Source organism: Macaca nemestrina, chromosome 6, assembly GCF_043159975.1.
Source record: "Macaca nemestrina isolate mMacNem1 chromosome 6, mMacNem.hap1, whole genome shotgun sequence".
NCBI lineage: Eukaryota > Metazoa > Chordata > Mammalia > Primates > Cercopithecidae > Macaca > Macaca nemestrina.
The window spans coordinates 6,453,142-6,474,467 of record NC_092130.1 but is presented as its reverse complement, the minus strand read 5'-3'; the positions used below and the strand labels follow the sequence as shown (position 1 = coordinate 6,474,467).

General features: G+C 37.9%; 1 protein-coding gene across 4 annotated transcripts in view; it reads left to right on the top strand.

Moving 5' to 3' along the window:
• LOC105480900 (cytoplasmic polyadenylation element binding protein 4) overlaps positions 1-19,831 on the top strand; it is a 67,887-nt gene extending 48,056 nt beyond the window's left edge. For 2 of the 4 annotated variants that reach the window (XM_011740098.2, XM_011740096.2), the window contains 7 exons: positions 6,248-6,271; positions 8,495-8,668; positions 12,926-13,015; positions 13,380-13,498; positions 15,371-15,485; positions 16,601-16,782; positions 19,440-19,831. In XM_011740098.2, coding sequence (XP_011738400.1) covers positions 6,248-6,271; positions 8,495-8,668; positions 12,926-13,015; positions 13,380-13,498; positions 15,371-15,485; positions 16,601-16,782; positions 19,440-19,667 — 932 coding nt within the window. In that variant the 3' untranslated portion in view covers positions 19,668-19,831. The remainder of the gene's footprint in view (positions 1-6,247; positions 6,272-8,494; positions 8,669-12,925; positions 13,016-13,379; positions 13,499-15,370; positions 15,486-16,600; positions 16,783-19,439) is intronic. The other 2 variants (XM_011740099.2, XM_011740097.2) reach the window with 1 other exon arrangement.
• The last annotated feature ends 1,495 nt before the right edge of the window (positions 19,832-21,326 follow it).

Genomic DNA, 21,326 nt, shown 5'->3' with positions numbered 1-21,326 from the left:
TTTTTTTTCTTTTGAGATGAAGTCTGCTCTGTCATCCAGGCTGGAGTACAGTGGCTCCATCTCGGCTCACTGTAGCCTCCACCTCCCAGGTTCAAGCAATTCTCCTGCCTCACCTTCCCAAGTAGCTGAGATTACAGGCACCTGCCACCATGCCCAGCTAATTTTAGTATTTTTAGCAGAGATGGGGTTTCACTATATTGGCCAGGCTGGTCTTGAACTCCTGACCTCAAGTGATCGGCCTGCCTCGGCCTCCCAAAGTGCTGGGATTACAGGCGTAAGCCACCACACCTGGCCCAACATCTCTTAATTATAGTTTTTTGGAATGAAAGGAAGAAGATTGTTTGCTTGGGAGGGGGAAGAAATCTATCAAAAAGAAAGGTATAATTTACTCAAGAGAAATGTAGATGATGATCACTTACCGAAAATGTATGTAATATGGTTCTAGTTGCTACAATAATAAGCATGTTGAAAGATCCCTTCGTTGAAAAGATAATATGAAAACAAATTGTAAACTCTAAAGTGCTCTACAATTGTTAACCTTAAAATGCTAATGAAAAGCTAATTGTTGAAGAGATCATACTAAGAATATATGCATATGACTTTACTTTTGGGAAAGGGAGGAGATTATTTATTGAGTATGTGACTGACCACTACATATACACATTGTGTTTTTCATTATTCTCTCATTTGCTCCCCATTTTTATAAATAAAGAAACTGAGGGTTAGGGACATAAGGAAACTAGAGTTGCATTCTCTGCTCTTTTCTAAGGTAGGCCTTACAAAGAATAGTGTCTTTATCATATCTTAGGAGCATTCTTTGAATGTTGTTGTGCCAACAAACTAATGTAGACATAAGCCAAAGTGATAGGAATTTCTAACCATAAAGCAAATGTAAATTAATTTTGTGGCAGTGAGCCTATTAAATTAGGTATTAATTTATAAAATCATTTAAAATGTTTCTTTGCATCTTTGTTGAATTGTGTATTTTGATCTTTGTAATGATTGTGTCTGCTTTTTGGTTCTACCATCTTTATACTTTTGTTCACAGATTAATTCCTTTTAGCTTCAAACCTTTGATTTATATATTTTCAGCTGATTTACTAATTTGGCTAATTTCCCCACCCCTCTCCCCATATTTTTCTTTTAGTCCTCCTGGAAAAGTCAGGTTGTTTTGTTTTGTGTTTGGAGACTGAGTCTCACTCTGTTGCCCAGGCTGGAGTGCAGTGGTCAGTCTCAGCTCACTGCAACCTTTACCTCCCGGGTTGAAGCAGTTCTCCTGCCTTAGCCTACCAAGTAGCTGCAATTACAGGCGTGCACCACCACACCCAGCTAATTTTTATATTTTTAGTAGAGATGAGGTTTTATCATATTGACCAGGCTGGTCTTGAACTCCTGACCTCAAATGATCCGCCCACCTCAACCTCCCAAAGTGCTGGGGTTATAGGTGTGAGCCACCATGCCTAGCCAGAAGTCAGTTATTTGATAACATCTTATCATCTGAGTTACACCCCTCCCCTTTTTTTCCAAATAGCATTGCTATTTGTCTTCTCACCGTGGGGCGTTGAGAGGTGCACAGATGGAGAGCTTAAGGTAGATCAGCGTAACCCGAATAGGATCCATTGTTTCATTGTCCACTAAAACATAGTAATATCTGATCCTTCATGGCCTAAAGTCCTATTCGTGACAGAATTGATTAGGTGCTCTCATGTAGCAAAGTATGCTTTTGTATGAAAGCAATAATGTCATTTGTTCATTTTTAATATTAGTACCAAGGAGAAAACCAAAAAGGGTTCATTAACAAATATAGCAATATAGCATATGCAATAATAATAAATTCAAATGGTACAGAAAGGGATAAAACAAGAAGTGAATGCCTTCTTTCCTCTTTCTAGAAGTTTCTGTCTCCAAAGGTTCTTGTGGTTATTTCTAGAAAAAATATTTCATGGCCAGTCACAATGGCTCATGCCTGCAATCCTAGCACTTGGAGAGACCCAGGTGGGTGGATTGCTTGAGCCCAGGTGTTGAGACAAGCCTGGGCAACATGGCAAAACCCCATCTCTGTAAAAATAAAAATAAAATAAAAAGTAAAAATTTTATGCATATTCCTACATATCTGTTTATATTTTCTTTATTTTTAAATGTACACAATAAGGATTCTACAATACACACTTAGACACTGCATGCAGGCCGACATCTTAGAGAGCTTTAGGTACATGAACATGAGCTACATTTAAAAATGCCACATGCTCAGTTAATAGGGTTGCTCCTTTGAAATAAATGCATACATATATATGTACATACATAAAATAAAAAATGCCACATACTAGATGTTTCTTCTTTTGAATGTGTGGGTACTTTGTTTCTTTTTGATTATTACAAATGTTGCAACAAATGAGAAAAAAGTACTTTTTATGGGATAAATAATAATTTATTTTTATAATAAAGTATGTGGGGAGGAAGAAAGTCGGGGGAGCCCTGACAAGTCTTTCTGTACCTTCTTCGTAAGTCTGGCATTACAGATTAATGGAATATTTTGCTAGAGGGAATTTGATTCTGTATATAAGGATAATAACAAAGAAAGGAAGCATTTGTATGGAATCCTATAAAGATGTTTTAGAAATAAAGTATATCAACAGATCTAATAGCAGGTATCCAGAAGTTATAAAAATTTATGGCCATAATATTTTGAGCCTTTTTTTTTTTTTTTAACATTCTTGAATCCTGTTAGTTCTGAACGTTAAATTATTGAGGACTTTATAAATCAAAACTAGGCTGGGCACGGTGGCTCACGCCTGTAATCCTAGCACTTTGGGAGGCTGAAGTGGGCAGATTGCCTGAGCTCAGGAGTTTGAGACCAGCCTGTTCAACAGGGTGAAACCACGTCTCTACTAAAATACAAAAAAAAAAAACAAAAAAGCTGGGTGTGGTGACATACACCTGTAGTCCCAGGGAGACTGAGGCAGAAGAATTGCTTGAATCTGGGAGGCAGAGGTTGCAGTGAGCCGAGATCGCACCACTGCACTCCAGCCTGGGCAAGACTCCATCTCCAAAAATAAAAATAAAATAAATCAAAACTAAGAAATAATAAAAGTGGATAAACATATAAATAATATTCATTAAAACTTTGGTGGGACCAGGAGATTTTTATTCAGTGGTAATGGCATGCATCTAAAAAATCTTTTAAGAGTCTACTTTTTGGTAACTAACAGAGTTAGTTTTGCTGACTTAGAACTTTTCCAAAATGTAGATTTCTTTGAACATAATTAAAGTCATTTCTTAACTTACACTTCCTCAGACATTTGAGAAACATCAAATAACGAGCAACACTTGCTGGTCATGAAATTGGAAATCCGTCTGACATTTTCCTCAGGAAAGCAGAGAGGTTCTATGTTGCAAGAATTTCATCATAAAGTGTGTGCCAATATACTTTGAAATAAGTGAGGAAAAGTGCTTAGTACATCTTTTTTATGTAAGATAAAGTGACATTATTTAGCATTATATTAATGTCTGGGTTCCGGTTACATAGATCTGTTCAATTTGTAGAAAATTCATTGAACTTATTATGATTTGTTTATTTTTGTGTATGTATCTTGTGTCAAAATTTACATGAAAAATAATGTATAAGGACACATGCTCGTTTTGAATGTTCCAGAATGTCATTGTTTTTATTTCTTCAGTATTAATTTACATTAATTTCCTGATTTGATTGGGCAACTTTTATAGTTGTAAACATTGTTCACTTATAACCTGTTTTCCCTTAATATGAGAAAATGTCTACGTAGCTTTCAGAATTTAATCTCGGAATTTAACCATGAATTATTTTATATTGACCAGTTTAATTTTATAGTATATAATCAAAGTTTGAGAGTATACATTTGAAGATTTCAAGAGTATTTGATTGTAACTTTTGATCCACAGCCCTTACTATTCTGGCAATTATTTATTTTTGAAATAATGGAAGCCATGAGAGTTTTCATGTTAATTTTGTAGCTATATTATAAAAGCTTATTCTTTTCAAATATCTGTTTTCTCAGAAATCCAAGCAGCATCAATCAACTTTTTAAGATTGACAGCACTAAGATTTTCAAATCATTACTTTGTTTCCCCAGACTCCCTTATCTTTGAAGCAGTTGTATGAATAGAATGTTCTTTTTTTTTTTTTTTGAGACGGGAGTCTCGCTCTGTCTCCCAGGCTGGAGTGCAGTGGCGAGATCTCGGCTCACTGCAAGTTCCGCCTCCTGGGTTCACGCCATTCTCCTGCCTCAGCCTCCCAAGTGGCTGGGACTACAGGCGCCTGCCACCACACCCGGCTAATTTTTTGTATTTTTAGTAGAGACGGGGTCTCACCGTGTTAGCCAGGATGGTCTCAATCTCCTGACCTCGTGATCCACCGGCCTTGGCCTCCCAAAGTGCTGGGATTACAGGCATGAACCACCGCGCCCGGCCGAATAGAATGTTCTTAAACAAGCATCTGCTTTTGTGATGCTGTTTGTCTTTCTAACCTCTGTCTGATTAAGTCAGAAAATACCTACCTCTCCCCAACCCCCTAAACTTAAGACCTATTAAAGTGAAAGCACTACTGCTTGTGGGAGATTGTATGTTGTGTGAATCCATTTGCTCAAATACTTTGGTGAAATCTGGGGCTATCTAAGTGTGGCAGAAATGTATTTTGGTTTGAGATATAATTTCACTTTGGAAGATAATCACATAATATTTCTGAGTTATACTTATTTAGCATTTATCTAGAAGAATAAGAATACAAACCTTGACTAGTTTGTGAGTCTGGGTAGTGATTTCTTAAAGGAGCTATACCTTCTAACTCAAAAACCTATCCCAGGCAGTAACCCCGGGACTTTGGGAGGCTGAGGTGGGCAGATCACTTAAGATCAGGAGTTCGAGACCAATCTTGCCAACATGGTGAAACCCCATCTCTGCCGAAAAAATACAAAAATTAGCTGGGCGTGGTGGCACGTCCCTGTGGTCCCAGGTATTGGGAAGGTTGAGGCACGAGAATCGCTTGAACCCGGGAGGTAGAGGCTGCAGTGAGCTGAGATCACACCACTGCAGCCTGGGTGAGAGAGCTAGATTCTGTCTCCAAAAAGAAAAAACCCATCCCGGTTTCCTGTTGAAACCTCATCCCCAGCCAAGTCCCCACTTGTTCTACATGCTTCTGTTCTGGCCACCTTTCCCTGAATGCTACAGCAGCACCCCTGCCTGTAACCCTGCTGAGCCTGGAGCCCTTCCTCTGTTTTTCCTTTAAGGGCCACCTCAAATTCCCTACCCCCACCCCCAACTTTTTCATCAGAGCCAGTTCTTCCTCCTCTATTCCTGTTATGCCTACCACGTAACTAGCATAACAATAGGCATGCCACACTGTTGTTTGCTTATGTGGCCTTCTGGCATTAAAAGCTGCTAGTTCTGGAGGTCAGGGACATGCTCTATTTACTATTTATCCACAAGATCAGGCATTCAAGAAATGTTTGTTGGATAGAATTGAGGTGTTTGGACAGGCTGGGCTTATAAGTGCCAATTTGTTTCAGGGAAGACATTTTCTCAAAGGTTTTCTGATTTAAAGTTTATACTGTCGTTTCCTGAGTATTCCAGTGGATTATTAATTACCTTTACTTTGCCACTTGGCTACAACCTACTTGGCAATAAAAATACCAAACCTTTTACTTTTCAACATTTAGGACTTGGTAAAAGACTTAATTAGGCATAGGGAACTGTTGGCTAAAAGAAAGTTGATGAATTGCTTAAAGATTTCATTTGTTATGATTTTCTCTTATAAAGGATTAACTGAGGAATACTGTAAAATTGTTATTTCTCTTCTGGTGGTGAAAAAGTCATGAATTAAATATGGGTATATCTACTAAGTTGCTAGTTAGCAGGGAATTCTGAGAGAAAACGTTATTAATATGGTAATAGTTGGTTCTGATCATGTTGTATACTGCCTTCGTTTCATAATAGTTTGAACCTTGGGCAACAATTACAGCAAAAAGCTTCCCCTAAAACAAATAAGATTCAATAAAGTTTTACAGTGTCCCTGAAGAAATTTTAAAAATGCACAAAATTGACCTCTTACCATCCAGTTCCTTGTTTTTTCAGACATTTACCAGGAAATGAAGAATGTAGTCACAGTTTTTCATTTTCAAAAGCTGGTAGATGAAATCACAGTTGATTCTTTTGACAATGTTTGAAAGGTTGTTTTGTTTTTTTTGTTTTTGTTTTTTTCTCATTTGACATGCAGCAAGGACATATGGGCGAAGGAGAGGTAACATTGTTTTTAACTTTTAAATGTATCACTTGTATTTGGAGACGACCCAAGCTTGTTTAATTTCTAACCTTTGTGGGGAAGGGGAGACGGGAAATTAAGCATAGCTTTGATCCTAACATAATTTTTGTGTTACAGTTAACATTTTAGACATAATTTGAAGGAGTTAAGGAGGTCTAAAGAAATTTATCAGAATGGTGGGATTTGGATTTGAATCAAAATGATTTCCCTGTGTTATATTAGAAACTCAACTTATATCTAAAGATTGGCTTTTTTTCCTTTCTAAAAGGAATTTCTTAGAAAAAAATTAAGAATCTTTAAAAAGAAAAATACAGTCACACTAGTCCCAAAATACCTCATTATCTTGGAGGTTTAATTATACTTACACGCCTTATGTCGACTTCTTTTTTCTTTTTTACTAAGTAAACGATACATGTGGTTTAAAATGAGATGAGCTAAATAAATGACTAATCCTATAAATTTCAAACATTTGGGGGAAAAGCTCTAGAAATTTTAGGTAATTCTAAAGAATCATTTCCTAGAGGTACCTGAATAACTTATTCTTGGCACCTATATTTTGTCTTTTTATAAGAAAGTAAGACAGTTAAAGAGCTTAAATTTAAAGGATAAGTGATTTTTTAAGATCGTTCACGAAATAAGCTCCAGTTTTATAATCAGCTCGTGTCTTCACTTGACATATGCTATTATAGGATAAATTTATAAAAAATATACTGTTATTATTTGTGTTTAGTAATAGAAATTGAAGACAAGTATGGCAAAACCTGGAATGTTTCTATTAAAGTAAGAGCACTTGAGATACATTTCTAGAGGATCCATTAACAAATTCCTCAAGTAGTACCTAGAAGTAAATTGGCAGCCAGAAAAGTGATAAAACAGTGCTTGGGAGATTGTGCAGCTGTTTGTAGCTCTGTGTTTTCCTTATGATTTAAAAGTTTATATTTTGCTCTCAGGTAAATATGTAAGGACTGTTACACATATTGGCATCTCTGGTGTTTCCTGCATATATATTCTGGATGATAAGATTTTCAAATAGCAAATTTTTTTTTTTTTTTTTTTTTTGAGACAGAGTCTCGCTCTGTCGCCCAGGCTGGAGTGCAATGGCCGGATCTCAGCTCACTGCAAGCTCCGCCTCCCGGGTTCACGCCATTCTCCTGTTTCAGCCTCCCTAGTAGCTGGGATTACAGGCACCTGCCACCACGCCCAGCTAGTTTTTTGTATTTTTTAGTAGAGACGGGGTTTCACCATGTAAGCCAGGATGGTCTCGATCTCCTGACCTCGTGATTCGCCCGTCTCGGCCTCCCAAAGTGCTGGGATTACAGGCTTGAGCCACCGCGCCCGGCCTCAAATAGCAAATTTAATGACTAGTTTTTAGAAATAGATAATACCCTTAGCAAGCTGATAATACCCTTACCCAGCTAATAATAAATATATCTTTAGCATGCCTAATAGTCTGAAATTCCATAAGACTACACAATGAAGTTGGAATGTAACATTAAGTGGGTTTTGATTATATCCCATTAGTTAAGGTAAACAAAAATGAGTGGTCACTTTAAAAATCTACCTGTTATGTTAGCCACATGTCATGGCATGTGCCTCTAGCCCCAGCTACTTGGGAGGTTGAGGTGGGAGGATCACTTGAGCACAAGAGTTTGAGGCTGCAGTGAGCTATGATTATACCACTGTACTCCAGTCTGGGTAAAACAGCGAGACGCTGTCTCAGGAAAAAAAAAATCTACCTGTTCGTTTTAAGCACATTCGTAGAGGAAATCGTGCAGGCTATATTGTTTGATTTTTTAAAGAAATGTAAGTGATTCAATGTCTTATAGCCAAATTTAATACTTAGTGTACATGTCTAGGTTGCCAATAGCCATGGGGCCCTGCCAAGGGAGTACAGTCTGCTGCCGACTGCTTGCTAAAGCGTGCTCTCTCCTCCTGTACTTCAGTTCACTTCACTGAAGTTTCTGGATCCCAGTGGGATACTTGAGTCGCCCTCTATTAATATTTAACCGTGTGCTTTCTCTCTGACTCAGTTGGGACTTTAAGTTGGTGGGAATTCAAGAGTATAGCTAAGTGTTTCTATTATTCAGTGAGAAAACAAAAGCAGCAGTTTTATTGAATCTGCTGTTTCCTTGTTTCTTGTGCATTATAATCAGTGACAAGGAACGTTTTCTGTTACCGTTTTTTCCCTGCTTTCTATTCCAGGTCAGTCTTCACTGTTTCCAATGGAAGATGGATTCTTGGATGATGGCCGTGGGGATCAACCTCTTCATAGTGGCCTGGGTTCACCTCACTGTTTCAGTCACCAGAATGGGGAAAGAGTGGAACGATATTCTCGCAAGGTGTTTGTAGGCGGATTGCCTCCAGACATTGATGAAGGTATATTTAGAACTGTTTATAGCAGGATGCCCAGATGGTGGCACATAGTAGGAAACTCATAGATAGTGTTACAATAACAGTCTTATCTGGTTCCAGTCGTTAGCCCTGATTGCATTATTCTCTTGTCCTATCCTCCTATCATGGCATATAAGGTTAATTCATAGAAGGGAGGGGAGCAGAGCTGTGCCAACCAACTAAAGCAAGGGACTGGACTATATGAAAAGGAGTAAACATCACTGGGAAAGCTTCCAAGGGATTTGATTGTTGGGTGCATACATGGGTACTAACTCCCTTTTTGTCTGTGTGTGGTAACTTTGGACAAATTCAGTGATGTATTTTCCTTTGTTTTCCCCACCTTTTATGAGTGCTCCACAAATGTGTAGCTCATTGTTTAAAATCTTAGACTAAGCATGAACTTTTGAAAAATAGAGGCTACAGTTGTACTACAAAGATAATCTTATTTGAGGAAGCATACAAGATGGAAGGTCCCTGCTTACATAGAGGTTACATTTTATTGGGAGAAGGCCCATAAACAATGTATAAATATGCCAGAAAATACTAGAGAGCAAATGTTGAAAAGCACACAGCAGGATGATGTAAAATAGTGACACAGGGGTTTTTTTAAAATTAGGTGGATAAGAAAAGCCTCTTTGAGGAATTGATATTTAAGCTGAGACCTGAATAAGGAGCCAGCCATGCAAAGACTTAGAGGGACTTGTTCAGGAATATGCTATTCATCCATGGGTCTGAGTGACCCTGATAAAAATCAGAGTAGCAGACCTTATACCAATCACATATTCTTGATTGCTTTCCTAATTTCTTTTGTCTTCATTTCCTGAGTGAAAATGGAAATCCACTAAATCATGTTATGGAGAATAGAATAGATTGCTTTACACATGTATAAGATCTAATAAATAATAAGGTTTAGTATCTTCACATTTAGATTGGGATCAAACTTATCAAGTCACTTCATTTTCTTTAAGATGATTTATCCTTTGGAAGGTTGAGACACAAGTGGTTCTAAAAAGCCAAAGATCGAAATAAACTGAGGTTTTTGCTTTTCCTTTTTGTCTACAATAAAATGTCTTGGTGGAAGCTGTGCTGAAATTTCAGGGTTGTCTGAATCAGTCTCCATCCTGCTCTCAGCATAGCTTGAAGAATATTGTGTTCTGCAGAATTGTGCACTAAAAATTACAGGGTTTATGGGGGAAAATAAGGTTAAAGACAAATCATTTAAAACCTAATGAACTTTGTACCTAAAGCACTAACAAGAAGAGAATTAGTACCTTGGAGATAACTTGGACAATTCAGGCAGGTAGCTCAACATGCTTGGGGCTGCTTCAGGGAATATTGAAAATGTACAAAACCAGTAAAGCAGAAATGTTGGCTTGCAAGCATGGAGACAATGCAGATGGAAACCGACCTTTGAACACCTGAGGAAGCGCAAACTAAACTGTCAGGAGATAAGAGCCCCGCAAGGTTAGGGGCATAGCTCTCTGACAAGAGAATTCTGGTTGCTGCACTTATTTTTAATTTTCTTATAACAGAGCTGGGAGGGTTTGTACCTGTACATCAGACAAGTGGGGGGGCTTTTTCCTTTCCTGGTGAAGTTTATAGTTCTTTCCTCAAACTATGCTAGCTCACCTTGCCTAGGAAAAATCATTTATGAACCAGTACAACTTCCATGTTATACTGACATTGTTCCCTGTTTACTAGACTCACACAAACTAAACTTACCGTAGAAACAGATATCGTAGCAGAGCAGATTAGACTGTTTCACAGTCTGGGGAAGATGAAAACAGCTCTATCAGACTGGAATTTAGACATACTCCTCATCTTTCTTTTCTGTTCCTTTACCCTGCCCTATTATCATGTCTTATCTACACATGCTTACCTACTCTTTCTAGAAGTCTCTTTGAAATGTATCTTTCCGTAATCTCATTAGTGTCCAAATGTATAATGTAGCATAATTTGTATCATTTAAATTAATAGCAAAATATGGTCAGGCCTTCCTTGTCTATCATTTTTTCCCATTCGTCCCTTTTTCCTCTCCCTTCCTCTAAGGCTGAGATATTGCTGTCAAGGAAGTGGATTGGTGACAGGGAAGAGGTCTCAAGAGGAGGGATGTGTATACATGTATGTGGAGGAGGCTTGCTCAGAGGACTGAGCAGCAGCACGTATAGTATCCAAGAAATAAGGGCGAGAAGACCCAAGGCACAAAGGTAGAAGGTAGAGGAGGCTAGCAGGGTAGGGGAAAGATTGGTTGCATTGAGCAAATTAGTAAATGTCTTTACAGGTATTGGGAGCTAAGTTTCTCCCTGCAAAAAGAGAATATAAAAATAGAAAGGCGGAAGGCTCAGAAAAGCCATGAGATGTTGGAGTCATATTGAAAATATCAGTATGAACTCATTAGTTTTTGTAAGTACATACACAGACATGGAAATAGTTATAAATGCGTGTTTGTGTGTGTATTTATTTATTTCCTAGCTTCATTCACTGTGAAGACTTAGAAATAATGAATACTCATTAGCAGTGAGCATATAGAGCACCTGTATTTTAGTTTCTAAATATCTTTTGCCACTAAGATGATCAATACATCTTGAAAAAAAAAGACTGATTCTTGGGCTGGGACAGGGAAAGAATAATATGAGCCTGGAGTATCTTCTTAGGCCAGAAAGCATGAAAGTGCTTAAGAATGGTGGCAAGAAGTACCAAGGACATAGGAGCCTCCCACGCCTATGGGACAAGCGGGGACAAATTGTCCCTGACAGTTTGACAATTAGAGCCAAATCAGGGACAATTTTTGGGACAAATTGAGCATCAAAATAAATGAGTGAATTGGATCACAACCCATTGAATAAAATAGACCCAAACTGATATCAATAAATGAATAAATCAATGGGACAGATGGAAAACTCTTCCCTACTGCACAATACTAATACATGTAGAAGGAATGATGGAAACAGATAATCATTATTTGGCAACCATTATTGTGGTAGTTAATATAGGCAGGAGTCTTCAATGGATGCCAAGGCTCATGAAGGAACAGGATATTGGTGAGCAACACAATATACTCTTGTAAAACACTAATTGAGTACAAAAGGAGAAAAGGTTTCCTTGTGGTAGAGAAACCAGGCGATCAAGATTAACACGCCTTCCAGGTGTGATGGTATGCACCTGTAGTCCCAGCTACTTGGGAAGTTGAGGCGGCAGGATCACTTAAGTTCAAGACCAGCCTGAGCAACATAGTGAGCCCTTATCTTGGGGGGAGAAAAGATTAACATGCACATGGTAGGACAGGATGGCATTGCACCATTAGGGTGATATTCCAGTTTGGAATACATAGCATGATTCTGGTCATAGGAGGCAGAGCACAGACCCAGGTTGAGGGTCACTATCTTAAATCTGTTCAGGTTGCTATAAAAAAATACTATAGACTTAGTGGCTTATAAACAACTGAAATTTTTATTTCTCACCATTCTGGAGGCTGGGAATTCCAAGATCAAGGCGCCAGCAAATTCAGTGTCTGCTGAGGGCCTGCTTCCCAATAAAGAATAATCTTCTCGTTGTACCCTCACATGGCAGAAGGAGTGAAGGGTCTCTCCGGAGCCTCTTTTATAAGGGCACTAACCCCACTGAAAGATTCCACCCCCATGACCTAATCACCTACCAAAGACCCCAGCTCCAAATACCCTCACACTGGGGAACAGGTTTCAACTTATGAATTTTGAGGGAACATAAATGTTTAGACCATAGCAGTCATTCTATAGAATGACTATGAAAGACAAGAAAGCACATGGAGCTGTTCCAAATCGGAAAAAGACTGATGCTCTGAGGATATGATAATTAAGTACGACCTATGTTCTGGATAGCAGTGTGGATCAGAAAGGATTTTGAAATTTAAATGAACTCTGTGAATCACTAATAGTGTGATATCAAAATCGTTATATAAGGGAGTGGCCTTGCTTTGAACAGATACCAGTAGTTATGTTTGGGATTACAGGGCACCATTTCAGAAAAAGATGCTGGCTGGATGGCAAGATTGATTTATATGTACAGACAGAGGGAGAAAGAGGAAGAGAGAAGAAAGAGGGTGAAGGCAGATGTGCAAATTATTAACAGTTGGAGAATCTAGATGAAGGGGATAAAGGAGTTCTTTTTACTGTTCTTGTAAATAGTAGATATGAAACTTAAAAAAAAAACTTTCAAAAAATGATCATAAAAACATTTAAATCTACTGTTTTGCTTTGTTATTAGACGAGATCACAGCTAGTTTTCGTCGCTTTGGCCCTTTGATTGTGGATTGGCCTCATAAAGCCGAGAGCAAATCGTATTTTCCTCCTAAAGGTAATTCTCAAGATTCATTATACTTATGTAATTTATTCTTACATTGTTTAATGTGTAGCCTTTTCATAAATGTTCACCTTCACTGTGAAATGTTTCATTGTTAAACTTGCATTTTCCCAAATGCTCTTTAAAATTTCAACCTAATATTCTTTTAATTCAAATTTAATTTTACTCTAAAAGATGTTTCAAGATACTACCAAAAGGAACTGTATGTTGATGTTATCAGACTTTTGGTATAAATATTGTTTTAATTTTTTTTCCTATTCCCTTTTCCTTTCTTTAGTTTTAGTGCATGATTCCTTTCCCCTGAAGAATTACCAAAAGATAGGAAAACATGTAAGCCTTCTCTCCCCCTTTTTTTCAGGCTATGCATTTCTGCTTTTTCAAGATGAAAGCTCTGTGCAGGCTCTCATTGATGCATGCATTGAAGAAGATGGAAAACTCTACCTTTGTGTATCGAGTCCCACCATCAAGGATAAGCCAGTACGTATAGTTTCGCATAAAATAGCTTCTTGGTTTTGCCTCCATTCATCTATTCTGTGTGAAAAACCCATAGACAACTTGATGTGTTTCGGGTACTTAATTGACACGTTTGTAAGCAGACTAAGTAAAGTCTTGTGAAATTCTTAACACTGGCATTCTATATATTTGCACATATCAATATGACATTTAATTTTTGGTTAGTTGAAATATAATTGGTAAATCTTTATTTTTAAAAGACTTCACGGCTGGGCGTGGTGGCTCACACCTGTTACCCCAGCACTTTGGGAGGCCGAAGCAGGTGGATCACATGAGGTCAGGAGTTCGAGACCAGCCTGGCCAACATGGTGAAATGCAGTCTCTACTGAAAATACAAAAATTAGCCAGGCTAATTTTTCCTGTAGTCCCAGCTACTTGGGAGGCTGAGGCACGACAATCACCTGAACCCAGGAGGCAGAGATTGCAGTGAGCAGAGATCACACCGCTGCAACTCCAGCCTGGGTGAAGAGTGAGACTCTTTCTCAAAAAATAAAATAAAATAAAATAAAATAAAGACTTTACTTGATAATGCATTTAATAAAATAGCTGAATTGCCTCTGAATAACAGAACTCAAATCACAAATACTATATGCGTGTCTTTCTAGCTTTTTCCTCACTTTGATAAAGATTTTACCCAATATTGTCCTTAACTTTATATATGGTACTCTCCAAAGTAGAGTGAATCGTGTATATACGTGTATAGATACATTGCATAGCATACTGTTTTTTCTTTTTGGAAAAGTTTATCATAAAATTTAGCCTTTAGGAAGGGGAGCAACTGGCATGTTTTGATGAATCTGGCAAAGCAGCAGATTATTATCACTCAGCCAGCACCCAATGAATGATGGGATATAGTGCAGAAAGGAGTTGTCAGTGGGCCCAGCTTAAGCAAATAACATTTGTGGAGCTTCTCTTGATGTCTTGTGGTTGTCTAGGTCAGAAACTTTCTAAGAGTTCCTGTGGTCTGGACTCTTGCTGCTTGACTTGTTTATGTTCCCTGCCAATCCCCATCCGTATTTGAATTTGGGACCTTTGACCTAGGACTCTATTGGTGTGTGTATTTGGGTATACACCGCTGTCAACCCATAGCCGTTGGCGTGGGCATTTGTGATAGTTAGAAAATGTAAACAGTTTTAAATGAGGTACATGATTCTTGATTGACCAATCTAATGGATACACTGAAGTATTTGTCATATAAAAAAAATATTGCAAATATCATCAGTATTTTTACTTTCAAAACCATTTTGAAATAATGCATCAGATTTGATAGTATCAGGAGTAGTTTGCATTTCCTGGACATACACTGATTGGACACACAATTCGAGTTTACTTAGCATTGTATATTGATTGGCCTTGGATACCATGCTAAACATTTAAATTATGTAGATATTGGGGCACTGGACAGACTAAAGGCCCAAATAAGCTTAAAAACACTGATTGGACACACAATTCGAGTTTACTTAGCATTGTATATTGATTGGCATTGGATACCATGCTAAACATTTAAATTATGTAGATATTGGGGCACTGGACAGACTAAAGGCCCAAATAAGCTAAATAAGTGATTTAACTTACAAATAATTACGGACATGTTAAGTAATTTGGCTTATAATAGAGAATCAAATTGAACTTTCCACCTTGGTTTAGTTTATTCCTAAAAATAAAATGATGGGTTGGGATACACGATTTTTAAATCTTCTAGTTTCCCAGCTTTATTGACTTGTAATGATAGGATTATTGCTTTTAGAAATAAAATGCTTTGTAATAATTTTTAACTTTTTTGCCCATGAATTGTCTGTATTGAGAATGAGACGTTTTGGTTTGCACGTTCCCTAGGTCCAGATTCGGCCTTGGAATCTCAGTGACAGTGACTTTGTGATGGATGGTTCACAGCCACTTGACCCACGAAAAACTATATTTGTTGGTGGTGTTCCTCGGCCATTACGAGCTGGTATGATGAAACAGACAACAAATTCTCTATCCCATAGCACAGAAATATAAAGATCTTCGGGAGAAATTTTTCCTAAGAATTTGAGTTAACATCCAAAAGTGAGAGTTCTAGAATCAAAGTATCTGGGTTTGAATTCATGTGCTCTAATAGTTAAGTGACCTTGGACAAATTCCATGACTTTTCTAATTCCCAGTTTCCCCATCTGTCAAGTAGGGGAAACACTTTTCCTAGTGTTATTTTGAGGGTTGAATGAGATGACCAGTGCAAAGTACTTAGTCTAGTGCTGCATAATGCTAATTATTACTCTCATCATTGTCTGAAAAGAAAACAAGCCCTTCAAGAATAGACTCTGTATTGAGATTGTCAGTATTTGTTTCCCACATCCTCATTTGCTCAGCAGCCACTGACTGAGCTCTGGGATATAATAGACTTCTCAGCAATGCATCGTATTTTTAGAGTAGTACTTACAGAACAAATTAAATTCCTAACTTCAAGTAATTTGAGGTTTAATAGTGTAAATGAGATTAAAAGAAACATAACATGAACAGGAATGTAGCTGCACGATTTTAACACTTCATAAAGAAGAACATGCAGTCATTACTTCAAGGTTTTTTTAAATGAAAAATTGGTGAACCGACTGTGGGGGAAAGGGTTTTGATGGAAATAAGCCAGGAGGGCCCCCAAAGAATCTACCAGTTAGTTTTCTCGTGTTCAAGTAATTATTACATTAATCAATCCATTATTGACTGGTAAATCTATGGCAGCAACATGGCATAGAGCAGGCAAACATGGGAGTACTATCACTTAATGACCTGTGACCTTGGACAGATGGATCGCCCCTCAGCGCCTCAATTTCCTTGGGAAATTACTGCCTACTTCATAGAGTTGTGAGAATAATAAAGAGAACATACTAGAAAACACCTAGCAACCCCTTGCCCACAATTAAAAGATTAAGGCTTAACACAATGGATGACTGGTTGTAGTAATGTTTCATTTTAATAATTATTATAATGATGTGAGCTGAGAGTACAGATGAATTGCTTTTGATGAAACAGTTGGTGAGCCAGATGAATTTTCCTAATTTTAAATATCCTCTTTGCTCCTTTCTTAATTAGTGGAGCTTGCGATGATAATGGATCGGCTATATGGAGGTGTGTGCTACGCTGGGATTGATACTGACCCTGAGCTAAAATACCCAAAAGGAGCTGGGAGAGTTGCGTTCTCTAATCAACAGAGTTACATAGCTGCTATCAGTGCCCGCTTTGTTCAGCTGCAGCATGGAGAGATAGATAAACGGGTAAGCCTTATACTACATTTTGGAAAATTCTAGAAATGGTCCTCTAAATGTGCGATTACCAATATTAGAATGAGAGAATTTTATGACAGTAAAGTGACAGCTGACAATTTTGCCTATAGAGTTAGTTATGCTCTATAATACATGAAATAATTTCCTATGAATTTCTTTTATCTTTTAGTTTTTTGAGTAGCCTAATCAGAACACTATAATTTACCTGAGTTAATTTAATCTTCTCTAAACTGTAGCTTCCATTCAGTCTCAATGCATGCATCCATTCATTCACTTGGTTTGTCATTCATTCAATCAATATTTAGGGAATCCTTTGTACTGTGTTATATCAGGTATACAAACAGGAATGCCCTTGAGGTTTCCTGCCCTTTTTTTTGTTTGTTTTTCAATCCTGGGACATAGCGAAGACCTCAGCAAGCCCCTATTTCTCAATGAATTGTACTCACAGATTTCTCTCTCTTTTTTTTTTTCTTTTTCCACAGCCGCCATCTCTCACTGATTGATTTCTTAGCTTGGTGTTTCACGCATTCAACAAATGTTTTAGTGCTTAGGGCAAGAAGTTCCTGTCCTCATGAGTTTGTTTCCTAGAAGATAGAACTATATATCACTTGCCCTTACTACTCGAAGTGTGGCCTGTGGACTGAACGCCAGTCTGCAAACTCAGTTTGTAGTGAGATAGGAATTTAGACCAGAATGTGTAATCCGCTACATTACTGGGCACTATGTTTGGTCCAGCTGGCAATTTTTTTTCATAGAAAGCCTTTATTGATGAGGGAAGCAATATATTGCTTTATATTTTGGTGTCTCCTTTTTATTTCATGGCACACTGGCACTTTCATGCACGCTGACTTTGATATCCAACACTCTGAGGCATTGTGCTAAAATAGATTGATTTGATCGTGTTGTTCTCAATTCAAGATGTAAAAATGATCAAGTCAGTAGTGGTTTCTGCTTTTTATGTTTCATGTCATGTATAGTCTACTTCATTGGCAGTAAAAAAATTTAAGATAGTGGTGGTCATCCTACAAACTGTGAATATATTAAAGAGAAAAGTAGCTATTCTATTATAAGCATCGGGGAGGGACAAGGTTAGTATGTTAACATACCAACTTTGTTTGTTTGTTTGTTTTTTGAGATGGAGTCTCTCTCCGTCACCCAGGCTGGAGTGGAGTGGTACAATCTCGACTCACTCCAACCTCTGCCTTCCAGGTTCAAGTGATTCTCCTGTCTTAGCCTTCCGAGTAGATGGGATTACAGGCACACACCACCATGCCCACCAAATTTTTGTATTTTTAGTAGAGACAGGGTTTCACCATGTTGGTCAGGCTGGTTTCGAACTCCTGACCTCAATGGATCTGCCTGCCTCGGTTTCCCAAAGTGCTGGGATTACAGGTATGAGCCACCTACCACTCCCGGCCTACTTGGTTTTTTATGCACACTAAAAAATACCTACATCTCACTGCCTCATTCCAACATAAGTTTCAGAGCTGTGGGGGTGGCCATTAGAAATTCAGACTGAATTTGTGTTCCTCTGCAATGAAACCCTTTGCCCAGGGTTCTTGTCACTCTGTAGACATTATGGAGCAGCCTGGAGGCCAGAAGCCCAGTGCTGTCCTTACGCCTGCTCTTCCTGGCCTTCATGGCACTCTTCTTCTTTTGTACTTTTATTTTTTTAGTTAACAATATTTTTTTAGAGGCAGGGTCTCACTCTGTCACCCAGGCGGGAGCACAGAGGCACCCTCATGACTCACTGCCTGTTCTTCTCCTTTTGTTCATGGCTAATCTTGGTCGGGATTCCTTGTCAGAGCTGGATGCCACCAGTGGTGGTGACAGCCTGCTGTAAGGGAGTTTCAGCCATGAATCTCTCCAGACTAAAAATAACCAGCTCTTTTCTAGCTGATGAATTAATAACCAGGTGACTGTTAATGCTTGAAAGGTTCACATGACAGGTTGGCCGACAGAACGCTGGAACAGGCCCAGTTTTAGAAATTGACCTCTGACTTTTAGACTCAGGTGAACCATATTCTTACTGAGAAAGAACAAAGCAGGGTTTTAGACTGTGAATCCTATGGCTGCATCTTTTTTTTTTTTTTTAACAGAGTTCCAGGTTTGTGATTATAACCCAACATGTGTACACTATAAATAGAAACCACGAGCCAGGCTTTACGACAGCTCAGAATCTTGTGACGCAGTAGTCAGGCGTCTTCCCACCAACTTGAATATTGAAGTGCAATTGTGTGGAACTTGGATCCTCTTGGTTGATTTTGTTTAAATTATGATTCCACATATGACAAAAATCCAGATCCACTAATTAAAATGAGGGTTTGTATCTATGAAAAATCTCCTGTGGGTTTAATCTCATGACGTTCTAGTCTCAACAGTTGGCTTCACTTCATGATGTCTGCTGAAATCCTTTTTCCTTTGAAGGATGTTTATTTAATAAGAAAAAAATATAAAATGATAGATAATAAAAGCCTTACTAGGTTCTTAAAAGATGAACTATCCATATTTCAGTAAATGGATAATTGGTCCTTCCTCTTTGGGCACCTTCTAACAGACTCATTCAAATAGTGGGTGGAAATGTACACGTGTGGTGAGCATTGCTGGTCTCGTCACTGAAAAATGTAAACTCCTATTTTTGATTGCAGGTGGAAGTTAAGCCATATGTCTTGGATGATCAGCTGTGTGATGAATGTCAGGGGGCCCGTTGTGGGGGAAAATTTGCTCCATTTTTCTGTGCTAATGTTACCTGTCTGCAGTATTACTGTGAATATTGCTGGGCTGCTATCCATTCTCGCGCTGGCAGGGAATTCCACAAGCCCCTGGTGAAGGAAGGAGGTGACCGCCCTCGGCATATTTCATTCCGCTGGAACTAAAGGATAACTACAGTGCTCATTTTCAGGCCTCAGAATAAGTGCACTCTTCTGTTAATTCTGACCCCTTCCTCAACCTCTTCACGCTGGCATGTCCTTTTGTAGCAGTCTGTAACTTAACTATAGTATAATGAAAAGAATGACCTATAATATAGGTGTTTTGTAGATTCTTGTGTCACTGCAAACAATATGAACTCCTTTTTCGTATTGCCATCGGATTGCATGGAAGTTTTATTCTCTTGTTTTGCTGGAGACCAAGAGGATCCAAACTTCCTGCAACATTTTCTTAGAGGAGAGAGAGAAATATTAAAAGAGAAATGAAACAATAGAGTATTTTGGGTTTTTAATTAAATTATTGTTAATAATATAACATATAAGAATACTTTTATTAAAATAACCATGCAACAATAACACTATCGGTCTATCTGACAGTTTTTCCCCCAGGGAAGTGCTTTTGCCTTTTTCTTTCTTTCTTTTTTTTTTTTCATCTTTTTTGTCTCTCTCTTTTTTCCATCCCTTTTTAATTTTTTTAACAGCAATAGAGGAAGTTAACAATTTTTAATGGAAAGAGCATGTTAGAGCAAACAAATGCATAAGCAAGATTGAGCAGCATTATAATTAATTTTCAGGGTTTTGAGGCTGAACATAATTTCATTATCCCTCAAAAAATTACCACCACATCAGAAAAAATAAACAACAACAACAAAAAAAGTAAAGTAGGCAGAGCTAGGTTTATTTTCTCTTAAACAATTTTTAAAATTCAGAATGTAAAAATTGGGTAAATTTACTACTGAGAGGAGTGCACTTATTTATTTAATTTACTTATCTGGTCAAAGCCCCAGGAAACCTACCAAAGCTAGAATTAATGACAACTGGTGGGAAACCTAGCATTTCCTCTCCTGAAGAACAAATGTATAAATTTTATTTTTGATGTTTATATATAAACTCTATATCCTAATTTACTAACACTCATCAGGTGTCAGCCTTTGCTCTCCATTTTGACGTTAAAAAACAACAGATCTAGAGATACCTCAAGGATATAATTTTTGATTTTGTGTTACAGTACACTTGTAGCCAAAACTGGAAGACAAAACCAATATATAATTTGGCTGCTGATTGGCTTACTTTTAGATTTAAAGTTACTTTGGGTATCCTGTAATTTAGTTGTAACATAGAAAATGAAAAAAAAAAAAGTTTAAAAAAAGTAGTTGCAAAGTGTTTTGCACTGTTGAACTAAGTAACTGTGTAAATCTGTGCAAAGGTACGTATGTTTATCTTACTCTTCCTATAAACTAAAATAACAATACAGTTTCAGAATTTAGCATGGGACATAGTCAGTGTTTGAAGTGCCAACTTCATCAAGTAATGCATGCTTTATTATAAGTAAAATTCTAGCTTTGAAAGGCGTTATGTGTTGAACAGTATGCTTCAGGGGTAAATTTAAAATAGTCTCTTGAAGCCCTAGTCATGGAAGTAACTTTTATTTTAATTGACATTCTCTTATTAAATGCCCTATCCATCATTAAAAGGATTATTATCAGTGGGCAAAACATGAAATAAAATGATCGAATGGCAATCTTGCTAGTTGTGCTACCTAACAGTACCATCTTGGATCCTTCAAAACCAAAGACTTGCCCCAGCACTGCTGTGGAACCACCTGGC